Here is a 22,935-nt window from a genome sequence, read left to right as displayed (position 1 = left end):
GTTTTTAGAGTCGGAATTCGCACCAAAAACTCATTGGATCATGCCCTGTGCACATACTGTAATCATGTGCTTTATGCGAGTCCCCTACAGGGCCTTTTACACAGCTAGATGTTTGGGCAGTAACATATGTAGATACATTCATTTGCCCGATGTTAAAGCTGTGTGAAGCAATCACTCATTCTTTGGGTAATCGTATCCTTAATGTAGAACAAAAATACAACTCGTCATTCCTTTGCACAGGTGGGCTATAAGAACAGATGATCAGATTAAGTGCCCTTTCTGTCTAAGGCTAGTTTCATAGGGGCGATATTGGGCTGTGAAACTCAATGGGCAATGCTTTCCAAGGGAGAACCCAAACATAAGTCTTCCACGATTTATTTCCTGTATTGCATTGCGGTGAAGATGGAGTTCATTCAAATGGGGTTCATATTCATGTGAGATTTGTGCGTCTTGCAGTGCACAAATTTCGCACGATTTTCTTGGCTGCGTAAAAGCAAGAAAACAGAAAGAAAAGTCTCCAATGAGCAAAAGAGTGCAAGATTAGATCACTGAGCAGTGAAAAATCATTACCTGGTCATATAAATCCAGATTTCTGTTCCACCATGCTGAAGGAGCAGAATTTGGTGCAAGCAACATGTACAGATGACTCCCTTCCTTTCAGTTATTCAGAGCATCAACAAAGAAATGCAGTCCCCATAAATGAATCAAAGGCACATGTGCAAGTAAGCATGGCTGCAACATCTACAGTAGCAAAAACTAGTGCCTCCGCTCTCATGAGCACTTAATATCTGGAAGTGCTGAAAAAACTTGTTTATTGTTGGGCTTGCATCTGAAGTGCTGCCTGGACATGGCAGATGGGCCCATGTGTTTTGATCAAAAATGCGATATGAACCTTACACTTTTTTGTGGTTAGCAAATATAACAGCTATGCAATTTTATTCAGATACTAAATGCGCACAAGTGTTGTGACGCGTGTTTTAGCTATTCAGAGAATGTCAATACCTCTATATAATTCGTGACAAGAAGCTACTCTACGCATTAGCCAATATTCCTGTAGAATGAATTCAATACCTAGTAGAATCTATACTATGACAACTTGCTAGAGGGCAAAGGAGGTTGAACACACTTTTAAATCGGTGTCTCTAATAAGGTGGCCATTCAGTGTAAAATGATATGAGAGTACCAAAGTAACACAGCTTTTTTGTTGATTTCCGGTGTCTCTGCTGGCTTGGACTGTTGTAATACTGATTCTGACCTCCCCCTTCTCTAGTGTTACAGCAAATTGGTCTGCCTAAACTGCAGAAACAAAGCTAATATTATGTTTAGCAGAGTTCAGCTCCGACTTCCCTATTTTAAGTCACATGATTTTGTTTCACATAACTGAGTCACTGAACTCCTCACAAGGAGTCTTTCTTTTAGTAGAAGAGCTAAGATTCTTGGCGTATTTCTCTTTGTTTTTAGTATATTAAAAGTAGTTTGCATATAAGAATATAGACACATCCTGCAAGAAAAGTATACCATGCGGTATATGGTGCTGTGCTTCTGTTTTATATTGATGCCAGTGGTGACATTTACATCTACTAGATTGACCCGATGGTCGCTGGTTGTAAATGTTTTAAGAACTGTTGAGTTAGGATTCGGCTTGAACTGTTTGCCGTGCACGGCTTGGTATTCCACGTTTTGGGGACATGGCAACAGTCAATTAGTGTACATTACATGTGTGTATATTACATCACTTACTATAGTATATGTTACTGTGGAGCCCCCAGTATATTTGTGTATTGTGCAGTAATATCTTGTATCACTGGTATACTCTAGGGATCGCATGTACTACAGAAAGAGAATACAGTCGCAGAGCTGCATACCACTATATGCCTACGTGTAGCAGAGCTGTAGGTCTAGCTGAGCGTAGCAGAGCTGAGTGTGTCTTGCTGCATGTAGCAGGGTTGAGTGTGTCTAGCTGCGTGTAGCGGAGTTGAGTGTGTCTAGCTGCGTGTAGCGGAGTTGAGTGTGTCTAGCTGCGTGTAGCGGAGTTGAGTGTGTCTAGCTGCGTGTAGCGGAGTTGAGTGTGTCTAGCTGCGTGTAGCGGAGCTGAGTGTGTCTAGCTGCGTGTAGCGGAGCTGAGTGTGTCTAGCTGCGTGTAGCGGAGCTGAGTGTGTCTAGCTGCGTGTAGCGGAGCTGAGTGTGTCTAGCTGCGTGTAGCGGAGCTGAGTGTGTCTAGCTGCGTGTAGCGGAGCTGAGTGTGTCTAGCTGCGTGTAGCGGAGCTGAGTGTGTCTAGCTGCGTGTAGCGGAGCTGAGTGTGTCTAGCTGCGTGTAGCGGAGCTGAGTGTGTCTAGCTGCGTGTAGCGGAGCTGAGTGTGTCTTGCTGCGTGTAGCGGAGCTGAGTGTGTCTAGCTGCTTGTAGCGGAGCCGAGTGTGTCTAGCTGCGTGTAGCAGAGCCGAGTGTGTCTAGCTGCGTGTAGCAGAGCCGAGTGTGTCTAGCTGCGTGTAGCAGAGCCGAGTGTGTCTAGCTGCGTGTAGCAGAGCCGAGTGTGTCTAGCTGCGTGTAGCAGAGCCGAGTGTATCTAGCTGCGTGTAGCAGAGCCGAGTGTGTCTAGCTGCGTGTAGCAGAGCCGAGCGTGTCTAGCTGCGTGTAGCAGAGCCGAGCGTGTCTAGCTGCGTGTAGCAGAGCCGAGCGTGTCTAGCTGCGTGTAGCAGAGCCGAGCGTGTCTAGCTGCGTGTAGCAGAGCCGAGCGTGTCTAGCTGCGTGTAGCAGAGCCGAGCGTGTCTAGCTGCGTGTAGCAGAGCCGAGCGTGTCTAGCTGCGTGTAGCAGAGCCGAGCGTGTCTAGCTGCGTGTAGCAGAGCCGAGCGTGTCTAGCTGCGTGTAGCAGAGCCGAGCGTGTCTAGCTGCGTGTAGCAGAGCCGAGCGTGTCTAGCTGCGTGTAGCAGAGCCGAGCGTGTCTAGCTGCGTGTAGCAGAGCCGAGCGTGTCTAGCTGCGTGGAGCGCAACCGAGCGTGTCTTGCTGCGTGGAGCGCAGCCGAGCGTGTCTTGCTGCGTGGAGCGCAGCCGAGCGTGTCTTGCTGCGTGGAGCGCAGCCGAGCGTGTCTTGCTGCGTGGAGCGCAGCCGAGCGTGTCTTGCTGCGTGGAGCGCAGCCGAGCGTGTCTTGCTGCGTGGAGCGCAGCCGAGCGTGTCTTGCTGCGTGGAGCGCAGCCGAGCGTGTCTTGCTGCGTGGAGCGCAGCCGAGCGTGTCTTGCTGCGTGGAGCGCAGCCGAGCGTGTCTTGCTGCGTGGAGCGCACCTGAGCGTGTCTTGCTGCGTGGAGCAGAGCTGAGCGTGTCTTGCTGCGTGGAGCGCAGCTGAGCGTGTCTTGCTGCGTGGAGCAGAGCCGAGCGTGTCTTGCTGCGTGGAGCAGAGCCGAGCGTGTCTTGCTGCGTGGAGCAGAGCCGAGTGTGTCCTGCTGCGTGGAGCGCAGCCGAGTGTGTCCTGCTGCGTGGAGCGCAGCCGAGTGTGTCCTGCTGCGTGGAGCGCAGCCGAGTGTGTCCTGCTGCGTGGAGCGCAGCCGAGTGTGTCCTGCTGCGTGGAGCGCAGCCGAGTGTGTCCTGCTGCGTGGAGCGCAGCCGAGTGTGTCCTGCTGCGTGGAGCGCAGCCGAGTGTGTCCTGCTGCGTGGAGCGTAGTCGAGTGTGTCCTGCTGCGTGGAGCGCAGCCGAGTGTATTTACCAGCAGATAGCAGAGCTCCCCACCTCTCTCCCCTCCCTTCAATCTCACCTTTCCTCCCCCTCCCCTCTCTCTTTCCCCCCTCTCCTTCTCCTTCCCTCGTCCTGCCCCCTCTTCTCCCCTCATCTTCCCTCACTCCTCCTGTCTCCCCGCTCTCCTCCCCTCATATACACACATTAAACATATATATATACACACACACACACACACGCACACACATATACACGTACACACATATACACACCCAAAAATATATATACACATACCTTCGGGCCCGGACCACTTCTCCATGTGATAGCAGCAGGACAGGCTGATGCAGCAGCTGCCGTACAGCAGGAGGCAGGGGTAGTACCATGATGACATCATCACCAACTCCCTTCCGGCCCGTGCGGCTGCCTCCTCCCTCCTCTTCCCTGCTTCTTCTCAGGCTTGCTGCACTGTCAGCTACGTGATCAGTGTGGTGCTGCAGACAGAGCGACCAGCCAGTAATGCACTGTATGTGCATATGTATATGGTGGAGGGCGGCCTCTGCCCCCCCCCCCAGTACAGAGGCCTGGTCGCCATTGTGACCACTGATGGTACGCCTATGCCGCTCACCTCTCTGCCTCTGCACTGCTCGTCCTGTATACCACTCATCCTCTGTACCGATAATCAAGTAAGAAAGGCAGCATCCACGGCACTAGTTCACAGCTTTACAACTCTTTATTCCTCAGGGTCCACATACAGAAAAGACAGCGACCCTGTGTACCGCTCACCTCTCTGCACCACTCATCCTCTGTACCATTCGCCTTGTGTACCACTCATCCTGTGTAAAGCTCCCCACTCTGCACCACTCATCCTCAGTATCCCTCGCCGTGTGTACCACTTACCTTGTGTACCGCTCACCTCTCTGCACTACTCGTTCTCTGCACCGCTCACCCTATGCACTGCTCCCCTTTCTGCACCGCTCATCCTCAGTACCATTCTCCCTGTGTATCGCTCACCTCTCTGCACCACTCATCCTTTGTACCGCCTGCCCTGTGTACCACTTGCTCTGTGTACCGCTTACCTCTCTGCACCGCTTTCCGTGTGTACCACTCGCCCTGTGTGCCACTCACCCTGTGTACTGCTCACATCTCTTCACTGCTCGTCCTCTGCACCGCTCGCCCTGTGTACCACTCACCCTATGTACTGCTCATCTGTCTGCACCGCTCGCCTTGTGTACCAATCTCCCTGTGTACCGCTCGCCCTGTGTACCACTCACCCTGTGTACTGCTCACATCTCTTCACTGCTCGTCCTCTGTACCGCTCGCCCTGTGTACCACTCACCCTATGTACTACTCAACCCTCTGCACCACTTGTCCTCTGTACCGCTCATCCTCTGTGCCACTCGCCCTGTGTACCACTCACCTCTCTGCCTGCTCACCCTCTCATCACTTGCGCTGCTTAGCAACGGTTCACTCTCCCTAGCAGCGTGCGCCCATAGACTTAACATATGAACTTTGGGCTGCCCTCACAGTTCACTCAATGTACCAAAGTAAAATTTTATGATTTTACGGAGGTGTTGAGGATGTTACTAATCTAATGGCACCTAAATCATCCACCTAAGGTCAAGCAAAGGGGTCAAAATGTGGTGCAGGAAAAAGTCTGTAAGCTTATTTATATTAGTTATGCTTGCTTATACAGAGGTAGAGATTGGAGATAAGAGCATGCATCGGGAAATCCTTCCAATGAATGTACAGGGTGAGGCAAAAGTCTGGACACACCCATTTTACTGGTATAATAATGAGACTTGATTTCCAATGTGTGAAAGTATTAATTGGGAGGGAAGTTATATTTTTTTAGCAGTGGAGACATTTTCAGTGGCCATTTTCAACTCCGCCATATTGAATTCAGCACAGGATCATGTGATATGTCAGCTTTTCTTAGAATCTACTTAGAAACACACTGTAAGTGTCAGTTTTGCCCGATCTTTACTTGTTTAGGAGTGAGGGCAATATTTCACAAAGTGCTTTACATGATGTGTTCGATGTGTCCACCATTCTGTCAGATGCAAATGGTTAAACGTTTAATCCACGTTTAATGAACACTTTGAAGAACTCCAGGTGATATATTTCTTCACACCGCTGTAGGATTCGCTGTTATATGTATATTATATTGTGTATTAGTCTGCATTCGCAAGGCATTTTAAATGGCCCTAGAGATAAAAGTCCAAAGGCGTTACGTCCAGTGACCTTGGCAGCCATTCTGCCAGACCTCTACGTCCAGGAAATTGCACATCAAGCCATCTGCGTGCATCCCCAGCAAAGTATGGAGGTTCGCCATCCTGTTTAAAAGAACATGGAATCTCACTGTTCTCATTGAGCACAGATGGGAATAGGGCATCCTGTAAAATACTGATGTACTTCTCTAAGATCTATCAATGAAAAAGGCCTTGCATATCAGACACTATTTACCAACTTTGCCCTTGCGTAACTCCTAAACAAGACAGAGAAAAACTGATGCTTCCAGTGTGTTTCTGAGTAAATTCTAGCCTAAGTTGATATATCACATTCAAAATGGCCTCCGAAAATGTCTCCTCCACCAAAAATGAAACCTCCCTCCCAATTAATGGTTTCACACATTGGAAGTCAATTTTCTCATTATAAGGCTGTGTTCACACATCACAGTGGAATTGTTGCTTTCTGCTTTCACAAGTTCCTAGGTGCTATAAACTTGGTTTCCTCTTTGTGTACAAGTTTCCTTTTCTAAATTTTAATGCACTGTTTTACTTTTTAGATTTAACCTAAGAAAGTGCCCTCACTTATTTCCATAAACTTGCTTGAGTTCTTGAAACTTTATTTATGGGTTCGGAAACAGGCAGTAGGTTTATCCAACACTAGCGTAAGTTCTAAAGTTGTACTTGCAATATTCCTATCATTGTCATAACTGTATCACCAATTTTAGCAATGCCCATCAGATGGCAGTGTAAGCCAAGTGTCGCAATGCAAAAGAAATTCGCCAATGTTGATATTATACTGTAACGTTGGGTAGCTGATTTTGTAAACTGTTTTTTTTTTCTCTCCCAGCTATTTGTAATTTTACAAGTCGAGGGTCACCTCAAATTTCCCTTCAGATTGGAGATGTAGTCCACATACTAGAGTGTTTTGAAGGTAAGGATCATTTTTTTGTTTCATTTCTACAAGGTAACTTTAGATGTGCTGCTGGTAACCTGTACAATTTGTTTTACATTACTTATATACATTGCTGACATATTCCCCAAAATATAATCACTAAAATAATATCCTCTGACCATTTGGCCTCTCGATTCAAGGTTGGACATATTGAGCCAGTTAGGCCTGTCCAGGCGCCGCTTTGATGTTTTTCTTTTAAGCTAACCAGGTAATAAAAACTGTATTAGAAATAAATGGAAAACAGCCAAAACATGTAGACACCAGACACATTGGCTACCTTGTTGCTACGATTTGACTACCCTGTAATAATTGTGCATTGGAAACATAAAGGGACATAAAGTTTTATATTCTGCAGTCAAAAAAAACTCTGAACAGTTTCTCATCCTTTGAAAAAGATGACTTTACATGAGTTTACACCATTGGCAAGTCACATTTAATGGTTATGAGAACCTGGCCCATTGACATTATTTATCACAAACAGCAGTAACAGTCCGATGTCACAAGGGGGAAGTCAGATTGGAATTTAACATCATGTGATTGTCTCACATTTAATCATGTAATGCCGTCTCTGGCCAAGTATACCTTGCTGTTGTCAAGTCACTGCGGCAAATTACTGTAAGTGGAAGGTTTTATCTTGGGAATGCTTTGTTAGGAAGGAAAACTTTGTTGTGCCTAGTTCTGAAAATTGGCAGGGGAAACAAGCAAAATTTCAGAGATATATTTAAAAGGGTTTTCTACTATAAGAACATATGGACCTTATAGAGAGGGTCCTTACTCGAGAAACTTTACTGTTAGCCAGAGCAGAACATCACTTTCAATGGAGGACTCTGGAAACTTGCTTAACTAGTATACCAACAACACAGTTACATTCAGTCAGTGCAGAAGATGGTGAGCAGAGCACTGAATCCCTGACCTCTAGTGCTTCCAGTGGCATTGCTAGGTTATAACAGGTCAAAGGGCACAAGCCACAAGGCATACGCCTCCTCGCCACACACAAAAAAGTGATTTATATACCTATACAGAATAGTTGCCAAATATTAAAATACTAGGACAAAAAGTTACCAGCATACGTTACTTACATATTGTCTCTGCCAGCGCAAAAAGTCCTGCAGATATATTCTTGTGTTCCAAATCAGGGTTAAGTATGAACTGCTTGGAGAATTACAGGTCATACAGCATTTATGTAAATCATGAATGATTCACTTTATTTGTTAACAAGCTGAAGTATTTGTAGACCTTATAGACAAATACATTGAAAACGAGGCTAGAGGACACCTGACTTATACGAGCACAACTTGTTACAATTCTCTATTATTGGTTACTAATCCTTGCACTGCTTTCTAGTCACGCGCTGTTTGCTAGCTGTCTGAGATTAATTGGTAATCTGTAGGCATTTCTGAGCTTAGTTAAGGCTTGCCTAGTTAAATGTATGTATAGAAGATCAAAAAACCCCTCACTATCATCTGTTTTACTATTTGCTAATCAGAGTACATTTCTAAAACAAAGTCCATCTTTAGTCAGCTGTCTTCCTCTGAGCACACTCTTGTGTGAGCGAAGGTCAATCGCAGCTTTTCTTTTTCAGGCCAAAACGTTCCTGATACTAGCTTTTCGCTAATGTAGTTTACAGACAGGGTCACAGATTAAAGAAAAATGTCAGAATGTTCTTTAACCCCTCCAGGAACAAACATCATACATTTAAATTAAAGGGCTTTAATCCGATCGTAAAAATATGATGCAGGAGTACTTCTGTCTCCTCTTTGCAGTGCTCAATGAGCATTATGTAGTGAATAGATAGAGCAGAAGAGATACTCCCGATCATGTGACCACTCAGTGCACCCTGCTGATACCAATCTAAACCATTGCCATATGCGCCCTATACAAATTATGTATCAAACTGTTCGAAACAAAATGAGGAATCCATTCCTGTACTTCATTTTAGTGTAAATATACAAATTTTACAAACAAACAACCAGGAATGAAAAAATAAATTTTTTTAAAGCTTTTTACTCCTAATAAAACAAAAAAATGGAAAACCATTCAGTGAAAAAAGAGATGAAAAAAAGCCATATATGTCATGGGAAAAAATGCTGCAAAAACAATTTTGGTAGCTGAAGAAAATAAAATAGGGCCATAAAACCACCACTTGGGTAAAATCCCTAAAAGGTGGTCAGTAGAGATGAGCGAACGTACTCGTCCGAGCTTGATACTCGTTCGAGTATTAGCGTGTTCGGGATGCTCGTTACTCGTGACGAGTACCACGCGATGTTCGGGTTACTTTCACTTTCATCTCTGAGACGTTAGCGCGCTTTTCTGGCCAATTGAAAGACAGGGAAGGCATTACAACTTCCCCCTGCGACGTTCAAGCCCTATACCACCCCCCTGCAGTGAGTGGCTGGGGAGATCAGGTGACACCCGAGTATTAAAATCGGCCCCTCCGGCGGCTCGCCTCAGATGCGTTGTGAGATAGCTGAGGGACAGTGCTGTTGGTGCCGGAGCTGCTATAGGGAGAGTGTTAGGAGTTAGTGTAGGCTTCAAGAACCCCAACGGTCCTTCTTAGGGCCACATCTAACCGTGTGCAGTACTGTGGAGGCTGCTTTTAGCAGTGTTGCACATTTTTTTTTTTTTGGCATATCGGCCGTGCAGAGCATTGCGCCCTGCAGTAATACTCCAGGGATAGAATTGTGTAGGCAGGGCCAGAAGACATATATTATAGATTGAATATACGCAGTGTTCCTTTTGAAAAAAATATTGAAAAAAAATCTATTTGGCCTGCCTGTCACTGTGCTCAGTGTTCTGGGTCCGTGTCTGCTGGGGGTAGTAGTTCTCCAAATAAATACGCAGCCAGCTAAGTGTTACAGCAGGCTTGCGCCAAATTATTTCCTGGCTCTGAAATCACCGGTCTGTTGCAGTTAATAACAGTGCAACACTGCAGTTCTGTGACACACTGCAGGGACAGAATTGTGTAGGCAGGGCCAGAAGACATATATTATAGATTGAATATACGCAGTGGTCCTTTTGAAAAAAATATTTGAAAAAAAATCTATTTGGCCTGCCTGTCACTGTGCTCAGTGTTCTGGGTCCGTGTCTGCTGGGGGTAGTAGTTCTCCAAATAAATACGCAGCCAGCTAAGTGTTACAGCAGGCTTGCGCCAAATTATTTCCTGGGGTTCCGTAAACGAAGTCAGCCTCCAACCACAGGCCAATAAGCGGCACATTTAATTACAGCGTTGTGTTTCTGCATTCCTGGTAATACAGCATGCTGAGGGGTAGGGGTAGGCCTAGAGGACGTGGGCGCGGCCAAGGACGCGGAGGCCCTAGTCCGGGTGTGGGCACAGGCCGAGCTCCTGATCCAGGTGTATCGCAGCCGACTGCTGCGGGATTAGGAGAGAGGCACGTTTCTGGCGTCCCCCACATTCATAGCACATTTAATGGGTCCACGTGGTAGACCTTTATTAGAAAATGAGCAGTATGAGCAGGTCCTGTCGTGGATGGCAGAAAGTGCTTCCAGCAACCTATCGTCCACCCAGAGTTCTGCGCCGTCCACTGCTGCAACTCAGAATCCTCTGGCTGCTGCTCCTCCTTCCTCCCAGCCTCCTCACTCCATGAAAATGAGACATTCTGAGGAGCAGGCAGACTCCCAGGAACTGTTCTCAGGCCCCTGCTCAGATTGGGCAGCAGTGGTTCCTCTCCCACCAGAGGAGTTTATCGTGACTGATGCCCAACCATTGCAAAGTTCCTGGGGTCCGGGGGATGAGGCTAGGGACTTCCGGCAACTGTTTCAAGACCTTTCAGTGGGTGAGGAGGCCGATGACGATGAGACACAGTTGTCTATCAGTGAGGTAGTAGTAAGGGCATTAAGTCCGAGGGAGGAGCGCACCGAGGATTCTGAGGAAGAGCAGCAGGACAATGAGGTGACTGACCCCACCTGGTTTGCTACGCCTACTGAGGACAGGTCTTCAGAGGGGGAGGCAAGGGCAGCAGCAGGGCAGGTTGCAAGAGGCAGTGCGGTGGCCAGGGGTAGAGGCAGGGCCAGACCGAATAATCCACCAACTGTTTCCCAAAGCGCCCCCTCGCGCCATGCCACCCTGCAGAGGCCGAGGTGCTCAAAGGTCTGGCAGTTTTTCACTGAGAGTGCAGACGACCGACGAACAGTGGTGTGCAACCTTTGTCGCGCCAAGATCAGCCGGGGAGCCACCACCACCAGCTTCACCACCACCAGCATGCGCAGACATATGATGGCCAAGCACCCCACAAGGTGGGACGAAGGCCGTTCACCGCCTCCGGTTTGCACCGCTGCCTCTCCCCCTGTGCCCCAACCTGCCACTGAGATCCAAGCCCGCTCTGAGGACACAGGCACTACCGTCTCCTGGCCTGCACCCACACCCTCACCTCCGCTGTCCTCGGCCCCATCCACCAATGTCTCTCAGCGCAGCGTCCAGCCGTCGCTAGCGCAAGTGTTTGAGCGCAAGCGCAAGTACGCCGCCACGCACCCGCACGCTCAAGCGTTGAACGTGCACGTAGCCAAATTTATCAGCCTGGAGATGCTGCCGTATAGGGTTGTGGAAATGGAGTCCTTCAAAAGTATGATGGCGGCGGCGGCCCCGCGCTACTCAGTTCCCAGTCGACACTACTTTTCCCGATGTGCCGTCCCAGCCCTGCACGACCACGTCTCCCGCAACATTGTACGCGCCCTCACCAACGCGGTTACTGCCAAGGTCCACTTAACAACGGACACGTGGACAAGCACAGGCGGGCAGGGCCACTATATCTCCCTGATGGCACATTGGGTGAATTTAGTGGAGGCTGGGACAGAGTCAGAGCCTGGGACCGCTCACGTCCTACCCACCCCCAGAATTGCGGGCCCCAGCTCGGTGGTGGTATCTGCGGCAGTGTATGCTTCCTCCACTAAAGCACCCTCCTCCTCCTCCTCCAACGCAACCTCTGTCTCGCAATCAAGATGTGTCAGCAGCAGCACGTCGCCAGCAGTCGGTGTCGCGCGGCGTGGCAGCACAGCGGTGGGCAAGCGTCAGCAGGCCGTGCTGAAACTACTCAGCTTAGGAGAGAAGAGGCACACGGCCCACAAACTGCTGCAGGGTCTGACAGAGCAGACCGACCGCTGGCTTGCGCCGCTGAGCCTCCAACCGGGCATGGTCGTGTGTGACAACGGCCGTAACCTGGTGGCGGCTCTGCAGCTCGGCAGCCTCACGCACGTGCCATGCCTGGCCCACGTCTTTAATTTGGTGGTTCAGCGCTTTCTGAAAAGCTACCCACGCTTGTCAGACCTGCTCGGAAAGGTGCGCCGGCTCTGCGCACATTTCCGCAAGTCCCACACGGACGCTGCCACCCTGCGCACCCTGCAACATCGGTTTAATCTGCCAGTGCACCGACTGCTGTGCGACGTGCTCACACGGTGGAACTCTACGCTCCACATGTTGGCCAGGCTCTATGAGCAGCGTAGAGCTATACTGGAATACCAACTCCAACATGGGCGGCGCAGTGGGAGTCAGCCTCCTCAATTATTTTCAGAAGAGTGGGCCTGGTTGGCAAACATCTGCCAGGTCCTTGGAAAGTTTGAGGAGTCTACCCAGGTGGTGAGCGGCGATGCTGCAATCATTAGCGTCACCATTCCTCTGCTATGCCTCTTGAGAAGTTCCCTGCAAAGCATAAAGGCAGACGCTTTGCACTCGGAAACAGAGCCGGGGAAGACAGTATGTCGCTGGATAGTCAGAGCACCCTCCTGTCTATATCTCAGCGCGGTGAGGAGGAGGAGGAGGAGGAAGATGAGGAGGAGGGGGAAGAGACAGCTTGGCCCACTGGTGAGGGTACACATGCTGCTGGGCTGTCATCCTTTCAGCGTGTATGGCCAGAGGAGGAGGAGGAGGAGGAGGAGGAGGATCCTGAAAGTGATCTTCCTAGTGAGGACAGCCATGTGTTGCGTACAGGTACCCTGGCACACATGGCTGACTTCATGTTGGGATGCCTTTCTCGTGACCCTCGTGTTACACGCATTCTGGCCACTACGGATTACTGGGTGTACACACTGCTCGACCCACGGTATAAGGAGAACCTTTCCACTCTCATACCCGAAGAGGAAAGGGGTTCGAGAGTGTTGCTATACCACAGGACCCTGGCGGACAAACTCATGGTAAAATTCCGATACGACAGCGCTAGTGGCCGAAGGAGCAGTTCCGAGGGCCAGGTAGCAGGGGAGGCGCGGAGATCAGGCAGCATGTACAGCACAGGCAGGGCAACACTCTTTAAGGCCCTTGACTGCTTTATGGCTCCCCAGCAAGACTGTGTCACCGCTCCCCAGTCACGGCTGAGACGGCGGGAGCACTGTAAAAGGATGGTGAGGGAGTACGTAGCCGATCGCACGACCGTCCTCCGTGACGCCTCTGCCCCCTACAACTACTGGGTGTCGAAGCTGGACACGTGGCCTGAACTCGCGCTGTATGCCCTGGAGGTGCTTGCTTGTCCTGCGGCTAGCGTCTTGTCAGAGAGGTTGTTTAGTGCGGCTGGGGGAATCATCACAGATAAGCGTACCCGACTGTCAACCGACAGTGCCGACAGGCTAATGCTCATCAAGATGAACAAAGCCTGGATTTCCCCAGACTTCTCTTCTCCACCAGCGGACAGCAGCGATACCTAAACAATACGTAGGCTGCACCCGCGGATGGAAGCATCGTTCTGTATCCCCATCAAAAACGGGGACCTTTTCGCTTCATCAATCTGTGTATAATATTCCTCCTCCTCCTCCTGCTCCTCCTCCTGAAACCTCACATAATCACGCCGAACGTGCAATTTTTCTTAGGCCCACAAGGCTCAGTCATATAATTTTTCTAAACAATTTTTATACGTTTCAATGCTCATTAAAGCGTTGAAACTTTCACCTCAACCAATTTTTATTTTAACTGGGCTGCCTCCAGGCCTAGTTACCAATTAGGCCACATTAACCAAAGCGATTAATGGGTTTCACCTGCCCTCTTTGTTGGGCACGGGCAATTTTTCTGAGGTACATTAGTACTGTTGATACAGCAATTTTTGTGGGCCCTCGCCTACAGTGTAATCAAATTAATTTTTAGCCCACCTGCATTACAGCTGACGTTACATCAGCTGTGTTGGGCACTGCAATGGGATATTTTTATGTACCGCCGGTGGCTTCCTGGCACCCACCCATGCTGTGGGTCCACAGGGAGTTGTAACTACATGTGTCCACTTCTAAAGAACCCCGGTCTGACTGGGGCATGCAGTGTGGGCCGAAGCCCACCTGCATTAAACATGACAATACTACCTCAGCTGTGATGGGCAATGCAATGGGATATTTTTATGTACCGCCGGTGGGTTCCAGGGAGCCACCCATGCTGTGGGTCCACAGGGAGTTGTAACTACATGTGTCCACTTCTAAAGAACCCCAGTCTGACTGGGGCATGCAGTGTGGGCCGAAGCCCACCTGCATTAAGCACGACATTACATCAGCTGTGATGGGCACTGCAATGGGATATATTTATGTACCGCCGGTGGGTTCCAGGGAGCCACCGATGCTGTGGGTCCACAGGGAGTTGTAACTACATGTGTCCACTTCTAAAGAACCCCAGTCTGACTGGGGCATGCAGTGTGGGCCGAAGCCCACCTGCATTAAGCACGACATTACATCAGCTGTGATGGGCACTGCAATGGGATATATTTATGTACCGCCGGTGGGTTCCAGGGAGCCACCCATGCTGTGGGTCCACAGGGAGTTGTAAATGCATCTGTTTCCACTTCTAAAGAACCCCAGTCTGACTGGGGCATGCAGTGTGGGCCGAAGCCCACCTGCATTAAACATGACATTACTACCTCAGCTGTGTTGGGCAATGCAATGGGATATATTTATGTACTGCCGGTGGCTTCCTGGCACCCACCCATGCTGTGGGTCCACAGGGAGTTGTAAATGCATCTGTTTCCACTTCTAAAGAACCCCAGTCTGACTGGGGCATGCAGTGTGGGCCGAAGCCCACCTGCATTAAGCACGACATTACATCAGCTGTGATGGGCACTGCAATGGGATATATTTATGTACCGCCGGTGGGTTCCAGGGAGCCACCCATGCTGTGGGTGCACACGGAATTCCCATTGCGGAGTTGTACCTGCCTGTGACTATATATAAAAAAACGCGGTCTGACTGGGGCATGCAGACACCTTGACAGAATGAATAGTGTGTGGCACATAGGTTCCCCATTGCTATGCCCACGTGTGCAGCTCCAGATGGAGGTGGCACAGGATTGGATTTCTCATTGCTTCTGTACAGCATTGTGGGCTATCGCCCCGCCCCTTTTATGGGGGGGTCGCTGCCTAGCCGTGCCAACCCTCTGCAGTGTATGCCTGCTTTTCCTGTGGCAGACGCACTTATAAATAGACATGAGGGTGGCGTGGCATGAGGGCAGCTGAAGGCTGGGCAGGGACAGTTTGGTGTGCGCTGTGGACACTGGGTCGTGGGGGGGGGGATTTGGCAGCATGTAACCCAGGAGAAGTGGCAGCGGAGTGTCATGCAGGCAGTGATTGTGCTTTGTTGGAGGTAGTGTGGTGCTTAGCTAAGGTATGCATTGCTAATGAGGGCTTTTCAGATGTAAAAGTTGTTGGGGGGGGGGCACTCTTGCTGCTATTGTGGCTTAATAGTGGGACCTGTGAACTTGAGATGCAGCCCAACATGCAGCCCTTCGCCTGCCCTATCCGTTGCTGTGTCGTTCCCATCACTTTCTTGAATTGCCCCGATTTTCACAAATGAAAACCTTAGCGAGCATCGGCGATATACAAAAGTGCTCGAGTCGCCCATTGACTTCAATGGGGTTCGTTACTCGAAACGAACCCTCGAGCATCGCGAAAAATTCGTCTCGAGTAACGAGCACCCGAGCATTTTGGTGCTCGCTCATCTCTAGTGGTCAGTCCTTTTGGACCTAAGCACCCTGTGTCATGTAGGTGAGGTGAGACTTAGATTGTGGAGTGATTGGTACCCAACTTTCTAAGACTCTGCATGTCAACCGGACAAGCAAGCATCACCTTCTGCCACAATTCTACAGCAATCCGCCTAGCCTTGTGCCACCACCAACGTTCACCGGCGTTGCATCCGAATGCTGCTTCCCACAATTATGTCTTTAGAGATATGGTTTCATGTTAACACAGACAAAGACTTACTACAAAAAATGATATTACAAGGTTATAGGCAAAAGGCATACATAAGATATTCGCAGATAGTATTAAAATAAAAGTATAAAAATGAAGAGTGTTACTATTCTTTGTGTGGAGTCACGCAGAATTACAGGACAGTCCGCACGCATAGTGCACTCCAGGGGGCTGGAACTAAACATGAGTCGATGTGCGATTTTTAAACCCTTGTCGAGATAACTCCCATTCAGCTTCTTCCAATCCCCATGGGGGTTTGGCTTACACTGAAGCACATGGGCACTGAAATCCATATTTCCCTCATAGCTTCATGTGGCTGGGACCCACAATGCAAAGTGTCCTCTCATGATTTTACATACGGTTTGAGCCACACACGAATATGTTTGGATAGATATTTTGCCCAATATACGGTTCTGGGATCTCTGAGCATCTTGCAAGGACGGGAATACCTGCGTCTGATTCGTGGTGATTTGACATTTTGCAAAATATCCTTGTCAGCGGGCTACAACGTACAGATCCGTTATGATTTCCAAATTATATTTTCCTCTTTGTTTGAGCGAATTTCCTTTGTTAGAATTTGGCTCCACAAAGATATCAGGTCTGGCTGTGATCAGTTCGAAAAATAGAGCAGAGAAGTCACTTGGGTGTGAAGGCTGTTCCTATTTTGAATCTCCTACTGTAAATATTTTTTAGCTCTGGTTTAGCACGGCTGTGGTACATTACAGGCTTCCTAGGGGGTTGTGACAGTCTTTTGCAGCTGCTTTAAAGCTCCCTACATAAAATCATAGAATAATAGAAAAGCACTCAGCTTTTATAGATGCTGAAAAGCATTTAACCCTTCCACTTAAACTACACAGCAGTGTTGCAAAACCACGTGAGACTTAGTTAGGAATGCCATATTCACACCCTAGTTTTTAAGGGGTTAAATAATGGGGTTATCAAGCCACAAAACTTTGCCGAACAGCTAAAAGGAAACCGTGCCAGGGGGTACACTTTGGGGATGGAGGCCCTAGGCAATTTCAGCTAATGCCGGCCCTGTATGATTGTCCATTTACTTCAATGATTGGCATATACTATAGTACAGTATTTGTATTCGTCCATCTGTAATAACTCCTGGTCACCTGGCATTCCAGCCCCCAACTATCGTGATCAGCGCACCACTCTGGTGGGCAATTCAGTTAACTTCGAAAGTTCATGACTGCGGCATCTGTAACAAGAAACTCCGTCATATGATGATCACACGGATGGGCAGCTCCTTACAAGAGAGATATATGATAAGTGGAAGTAAACAATGGAGAATCCCATTCAATAACTGCAAGCAGAACACCATGAAGTATAGAAGTAAACATTGTATACGTTTTCATTTCACAGTGAATAAGCGTTATTTGCTGACAGTAAAACTCACCTTTATTGCTGCTTTTATAAAAACTGATGCTGCTCAAAGGCATTTTGGGAAATGATACTGAAGGGAAGAGTACAAATTGCTTGTACATGCTGTATTTGTTGAATAGTGCTTTGTTTTCTGTTATTTTCATAGGAAATGGTTCTAGGTAATATCCCTGGAGCGCTCTCCTGCTGAACTGCATGCTATCGCTTATAAAACTGTACATGGGGATTTTACAAGCACTTACTGGTTGTCTTTCTTTTAGAAAAACAAGGATGTTGTCAAGAAAGTCGACTCTCTGCTGTGATGACTGTTCATGGATATTAGGGAATTCTCAGGATTGTATATAGGCTAAGGCAGGCTTCACAACTCCATTTATTTATACAGAAATGCCAGTTGTTGAAATTGTATGTCATTGATGTCATTGGAATATTCACAGCTAATTATATAGGTGCTCCAATGACAAGCTTTAGATAGAACGGTTTCTCTGTTCTTTTCTTTTGCCAGAGAACACGGACCCCTGCGGCGGGATTTCCCGCAGAATTTCTGCCCGTGCCCGCTGCCATAGAATTGCATTAGATAATGCAATCCTATGCAGACAGCCGCAATTTGTCCGCGTGAAAACAAGCACAGAAAACAAATCACGCATGTTCTATTTCTGTGCGGGTCTCGCAAAGGCCCGCACAGAAACTTTAGTAGTGACGGACCAGCTCTGCTCTGCAAATGCTCCGGTTCGGCGGCAGCCGGCACACAGCGCAGAGAGGAGACGCCGGGAGCGGGTGAGCTGCAGGTCTCTGCAGGGACACGAGTTCACATCCCGCTGCGAGAATTCATGCAGCGGGATCCGACACGACTGTCTGCAGGCGGCCGTAAGCATATTTTTTTACTTTATTGAACTTCTATAAGCTTGAGTGCTCATGTAATATACTGCAATATTTGTGTATCGCAGTGTGTTATCCTTGTCACCTAATAATAGGTGTAGTAAGATAGCAGACCTGATGGCCATTTTTAAGCCCTTGGCTACCATAATAACCCATCCACACCACACTATTGGTGATGGAGTGACAGAGGGAACCTCTTCTCCCTTTCTGTAACCATTTAGATGCTGTATTCAATATTGCCTGCAGTTCCCAAGGGTTTAAATGGCTGGGATTGGAGGTATCTAAATGGCATTACCAAGTAATGGCGTGTGCACAGCTCCTGTGCTTGCACCATTATCCTGAAGCATTATGACATCTACTCATGAAAACTGTATAATTGAAAGCGACATTTCAAGAGTTAACAGCCACGATTGGTGTTATCTCAGATCACGGCTCTTGTGGACAGATTGATAGCTAATTATCTTGGGCGGGTGGTCAAATGACCAGCTTTAGATATAACGTTTTTTCTGTTCTTTTTTTTTCGCCAGAGAACATTCAGTCTAATAATAAATTTACACGCACTAATAACCATGGACCGACATGTCTATCAGTGGTAGTTACCTCCATGTGCATGGCATTTCGCTTCTTGATGCATTAATACAATTTTGCCTATTGACAGGGCAAATTCTGCATGTGGCTCTGTGGTAAAAAGCTGCAGATTTTCACACGATTTTTGAGGCGGAATCACTGCAAACAATTCCGCATCAAATTCCCCAGTGTGAACATCCCCTAAAGGTGCGTTCATACCTGGCAGATTTTCATGTGGATCTGGACCAGAACCTACATCAATATCCGCAATGTATGTTTTTGACAAGGATTTTGGTGTGGATCCACAACAGATTTCACTGCTTCAGTGCTACCTGTCAGCAGGTGAGGAGGGCTGTATATTCCTACTCCTCCCCTTGTCCATTGCTGTTTATTCAGTTCAGTTGGTCGTGCTGGTTGGAGCCTCTATTTCGGGTGAAAGCTATCTACATACAGTTAACTGCTGGTTTACTTTCCTTTTGTGTTAAGTGTTTGCAGAGTTGCTTCGCGTTATTTGGTGCATCCCTCCAGGTGCATTCACAGGGATAGTCAGGTCCTAGATGAAGACCGTGGGGCTGTCCTTACCAGGACGCTAACTTCACGTTTAGGCAAGAGTTCCCCATTCTCCTGACTAGTAAAGGACAAGTTTCTTCCATTTTCCTTGAGTGATGTAGCCTTTCTCAGCATTGTATTGTTTGTGCTTTTGCGGGTCTGTGTGAACGCCACCCTGCATCTGTGCTGGGCGTGGTGTTCTTGCATCATTCAGACACAACAATAGGGTATAGATTTGTCCACAAGCAGATTTTAAAATCTGTGCTGCTGAAAATAAAAAAAAAATAACATATCAATTCTTGACGTGGTTTCTGTACAGTGTTAGGTGGGTACCTGCAGATTTACTCCATTGAATGAGGCTAAATCTATGTGCGGGTCTGTATACAAACCATGTGTCAGATCCACATTGGAGACACCTGCCACATAAAACTTTCTGTGAACATGCCCCTAGCACTGGATCCCCGCCGATCAGCTATTGATGACCTATCCTCAAAATGGAATACCCCTTTAAAGCAGCTATACCAGAATAGACTTTGGTCCCCTATCCATAGGTTAGGTGTGAAAAGTCTGATCATTGGGTTTCCACTGCTGAGACCCTCACTGATTCGGGGAATGAGGGTTCCTTGTTCCCCTTCCTTCTCACTGGGCTCAGTGCATCCCTACAATGAGGAGTGCAGCTTCAATCATTTTCAGTTGGACTGCCGGAGATAGCCGTACTAGTTGGCTATTTCTGTCAACCCTATTGAATTAAATCGAGCGGTGGCCACGTACACTCAACCAATTCTCCATTCAATCTGACGTCACTCTGGGTGAGTGCTGCGACCCTGCAGTGATGAGAATATGGAGAGATGGAACCCCCACTATTTAGACTTATATTACAAATTCTATGGTTAAATCATACAAGCCTGTTCAGGTAAAGCCCTTTAAGGAATTCTACTTGCCCCAAGATGTAATTTACCTGATCTAGCCATGGCAATGGAGTAGCATTATAATTATCATTAAACACCAGGGAGTTTACAATATATAGGAAACATAGCTGGGTACGTTTTTTGGGTTGTTATGGTTCTTACGATTTGTATGGCAAATCGAGTTAATATGAACTAAAGTTTTTTTTATAGTAAAAACTCTTTAAAAATGATAAAAAAATAGAAATGTGATTAATTCTCCAAGTAGCCTAACGATTGTATAAATATGGCCCAATTTCACTTGCCAGCAATTCACTTTGAAACTTAGTTGGGGATTATGTATGTTAACCACCAGTTCCTCTATTCTGTGCATTTTGCCTTCACATGCTTTTTAGAGAGTGGGTGTCACCCAAGTCTCTTCATTCCTTTAAATGACATTCCTTTAAATTCCTTTAAAAAAGTTCCTTTTTTGCTAAAATGCCCCAACACTAAAAAGAAAAGAAGAAAGAAAAACAGCAACGATAATGAAAAAGGAATGGCAAAGGAATTGAATATACATAATATAGATACAGTGGGGGGGGGGGGGGGGGGAGTATTTAGTCAGATACCAATTGTACAAGTTCCCCCACTTAAAAAGATGAGAGAGGCCTGTAACTGACATCATAGGTAGACCTCAACTATGAGAGACAACATGAGAAAACACATCCAGAAAATCACATTGTCTGATTTTTAACTAATTTATTTGCAAATTATGGTGGAAAATAAGTATTTGGTCAATACCAAAAGTCCATCTCAATACTTTGTTATATATCCTTTATTGGCAATGACAGAGGTCAAACGTTTTCTGTAAGTCCTCACAAGGTTGCCACACACTGTTGCTGGTATGTTGGCCCATTCCTCCATGCAGATCTCCTCAAGAGCAGTGATGTTTTGGAGCTGTCGCTGGGCAACATGGACTTTCAGGTCCTTCCGAAGGTTTTCTATAGGGTTGAGATCTGGAGACTGGCTAGGCCACTCCAGGACCTTGAAATGCTTCTTACGAAGCCACTCCTTCATTGCCCTGGTGGTGAGCTTGGGATCATTGTCATGCTGAAAGACCTAGCCACGTTTCATCTTCAGTGCCCTTGCTGATGGAAGGAGGTTTGCACTCAAAATCTCACGATACATGGCCCCATTCATTCTTTCATGTATACGGATCAGTTGTCCTGGTCCTTTTGCAGAGAAGCAGCCCCAAAGCATGATGTTGCCACCCCCATGCTTCACAGTAGGTATGGTGTTCTTTGGATGCAACACAGCATTCTTTCTCCTCCAAACACGACTAGTTGTGTTTCTGCCAAACAGTTCTACTTTGGTTTCATCTGACCATATAATATTCTCCCAATACTCTTCTGGAACATCCAAATGCTCTCTAGCAAACTTCAGTCGGCCCCAGACATGTACTGTCTTAAGCAGGAGGACATGTCTGGCACTGCAGGATCTGAGTCCCTGGCGGCGTAGTGTGTTACTGATGGTAGCCTTTGTTACGTTGGTCCCAGCTCTCTGCAGGTCATTCACTAGGTTCCCCCGTGTGGTTTTGGAATTTTCGCTCACCGTTCTTGTGATCATTTTGACCCCACGGGGTGAGATCTTGCGTGGAGCCCCAGATCGAGGGAGATTATCAGTCTTGTATCTCTTCCATTTTCTAATTATTGCTCCCACAGTTGATTTCTTCACACCAAGCTGCTTGCCTATTGCAGATTCAGTCTTCCCAGTCTGGTGCGGGGCTATAATTTTTTTCTGGTGTCCTTCGACAGTTCTTTGGTCTTCACCATAGTGGAGTTTGGAGTGTGACTGCTTGAGGTTGTGGACAGGTGTCTTTTATACTGATAACAAGTTCAAACAGGTGCCATTACTACAGGTAATGAGTGGCGGACAGAGGAGCCTCTTAAAGAAGAAGTTACAGGTCTGTAAGACCCAGAAATCTTGCTTGTTTGTAGGTGACCAAATACTTATTTTCCACCATAATTTGCAAATAAATTAGTTAAAAATCAGACAATGTGATTTTCTGAATGTGTTTTCTCATGTTGTCTCTCATAGAAGAGGTCTACCTATGATGTCAATTACAGACCTCTCTCATCTTTTTAACTGGGAGAACTTGTACAATTGGTATCTGACTAAATACTTTTTTTTCCCCACTGTATAACATGGCGCTCCCTAAACTCTTTAAATGGGTTGTCTCGCGGCGAAAATGAAACTTTTTTTTAAATCATGGACCCCTGCATTATGCCCTGTGAAAAAGAAAGCATTTGTTAGTTTTTAAAAAGCACATTGCACTTACCTGCATCAGCGTTCTGCAGCGTCTTCATTTCTTCTTTTAAAGATGGCGCCACTGGTCTTCTCCCACGGTGCACCGCGGGTCTTCCCATGGTGCACCGTGGAGTTTCTTCTTCTGTCTTCCGCGTTCCACTGCCGATACAGCCACCTCATTGGCTGATCGGCACCACGTGACGGAGGCGGAACTTCGAGACAACGTGCAGACCAGCTCTCCTGCGCGTGCGGCCGCATTCACCAGGCAGAAGACCGCACAGCGCAAGCGCGTCTAAAAACGCCAGAAGACAGCGAAATTAGACGGAGCCATGGCGACGGGGACGCTAGCAACGGAG

General features: G+C 47.6%; 1 protein-coding gene across 2 annotated transcripts in view; it reads left to right on the top strand.

Annotated features, from left to right (window-relative positions):
* Window positions 1–22,935, top strand: part of DOCK2 (dedicator of cytokinesis 2) — a 677,690-nt gene that overhangs the window by 21,078 nt on the left and 633,677 nt on the right. For both annotated transcript variants that reach the window (XM_066591098.1, XM_066591097.1), the window contains exon 2: window positions 6,745–6,828. In XM_066591098.1, coding sequence (XP_066447195.1) covers window positions 6,745–6,828 — 84 coding nt within the window. The remainder of the gene's footprint in view (window positions 1–6,744; window positions 6,829–22,935) is intronic.

This window comes from Eleutherodactylus coqui, chromosome 2 (assembly GCF_035609145.1).
Source record: "Eleutherodactylus coqui strain aEleCoq1 chromosome 2, aEleCoq1.hap1, whole genome shotgun sequence".
Lineage (NCBI taxonomy): Eukaryota > Metazoa > Chordata > Amphibia > Anura > Eleutherodactylidae > Eleutherodactylus > Eleutherodactylus coqui.
This window is presented reverse-complemented; position numbering and strand designations above follow the sequence as displayed.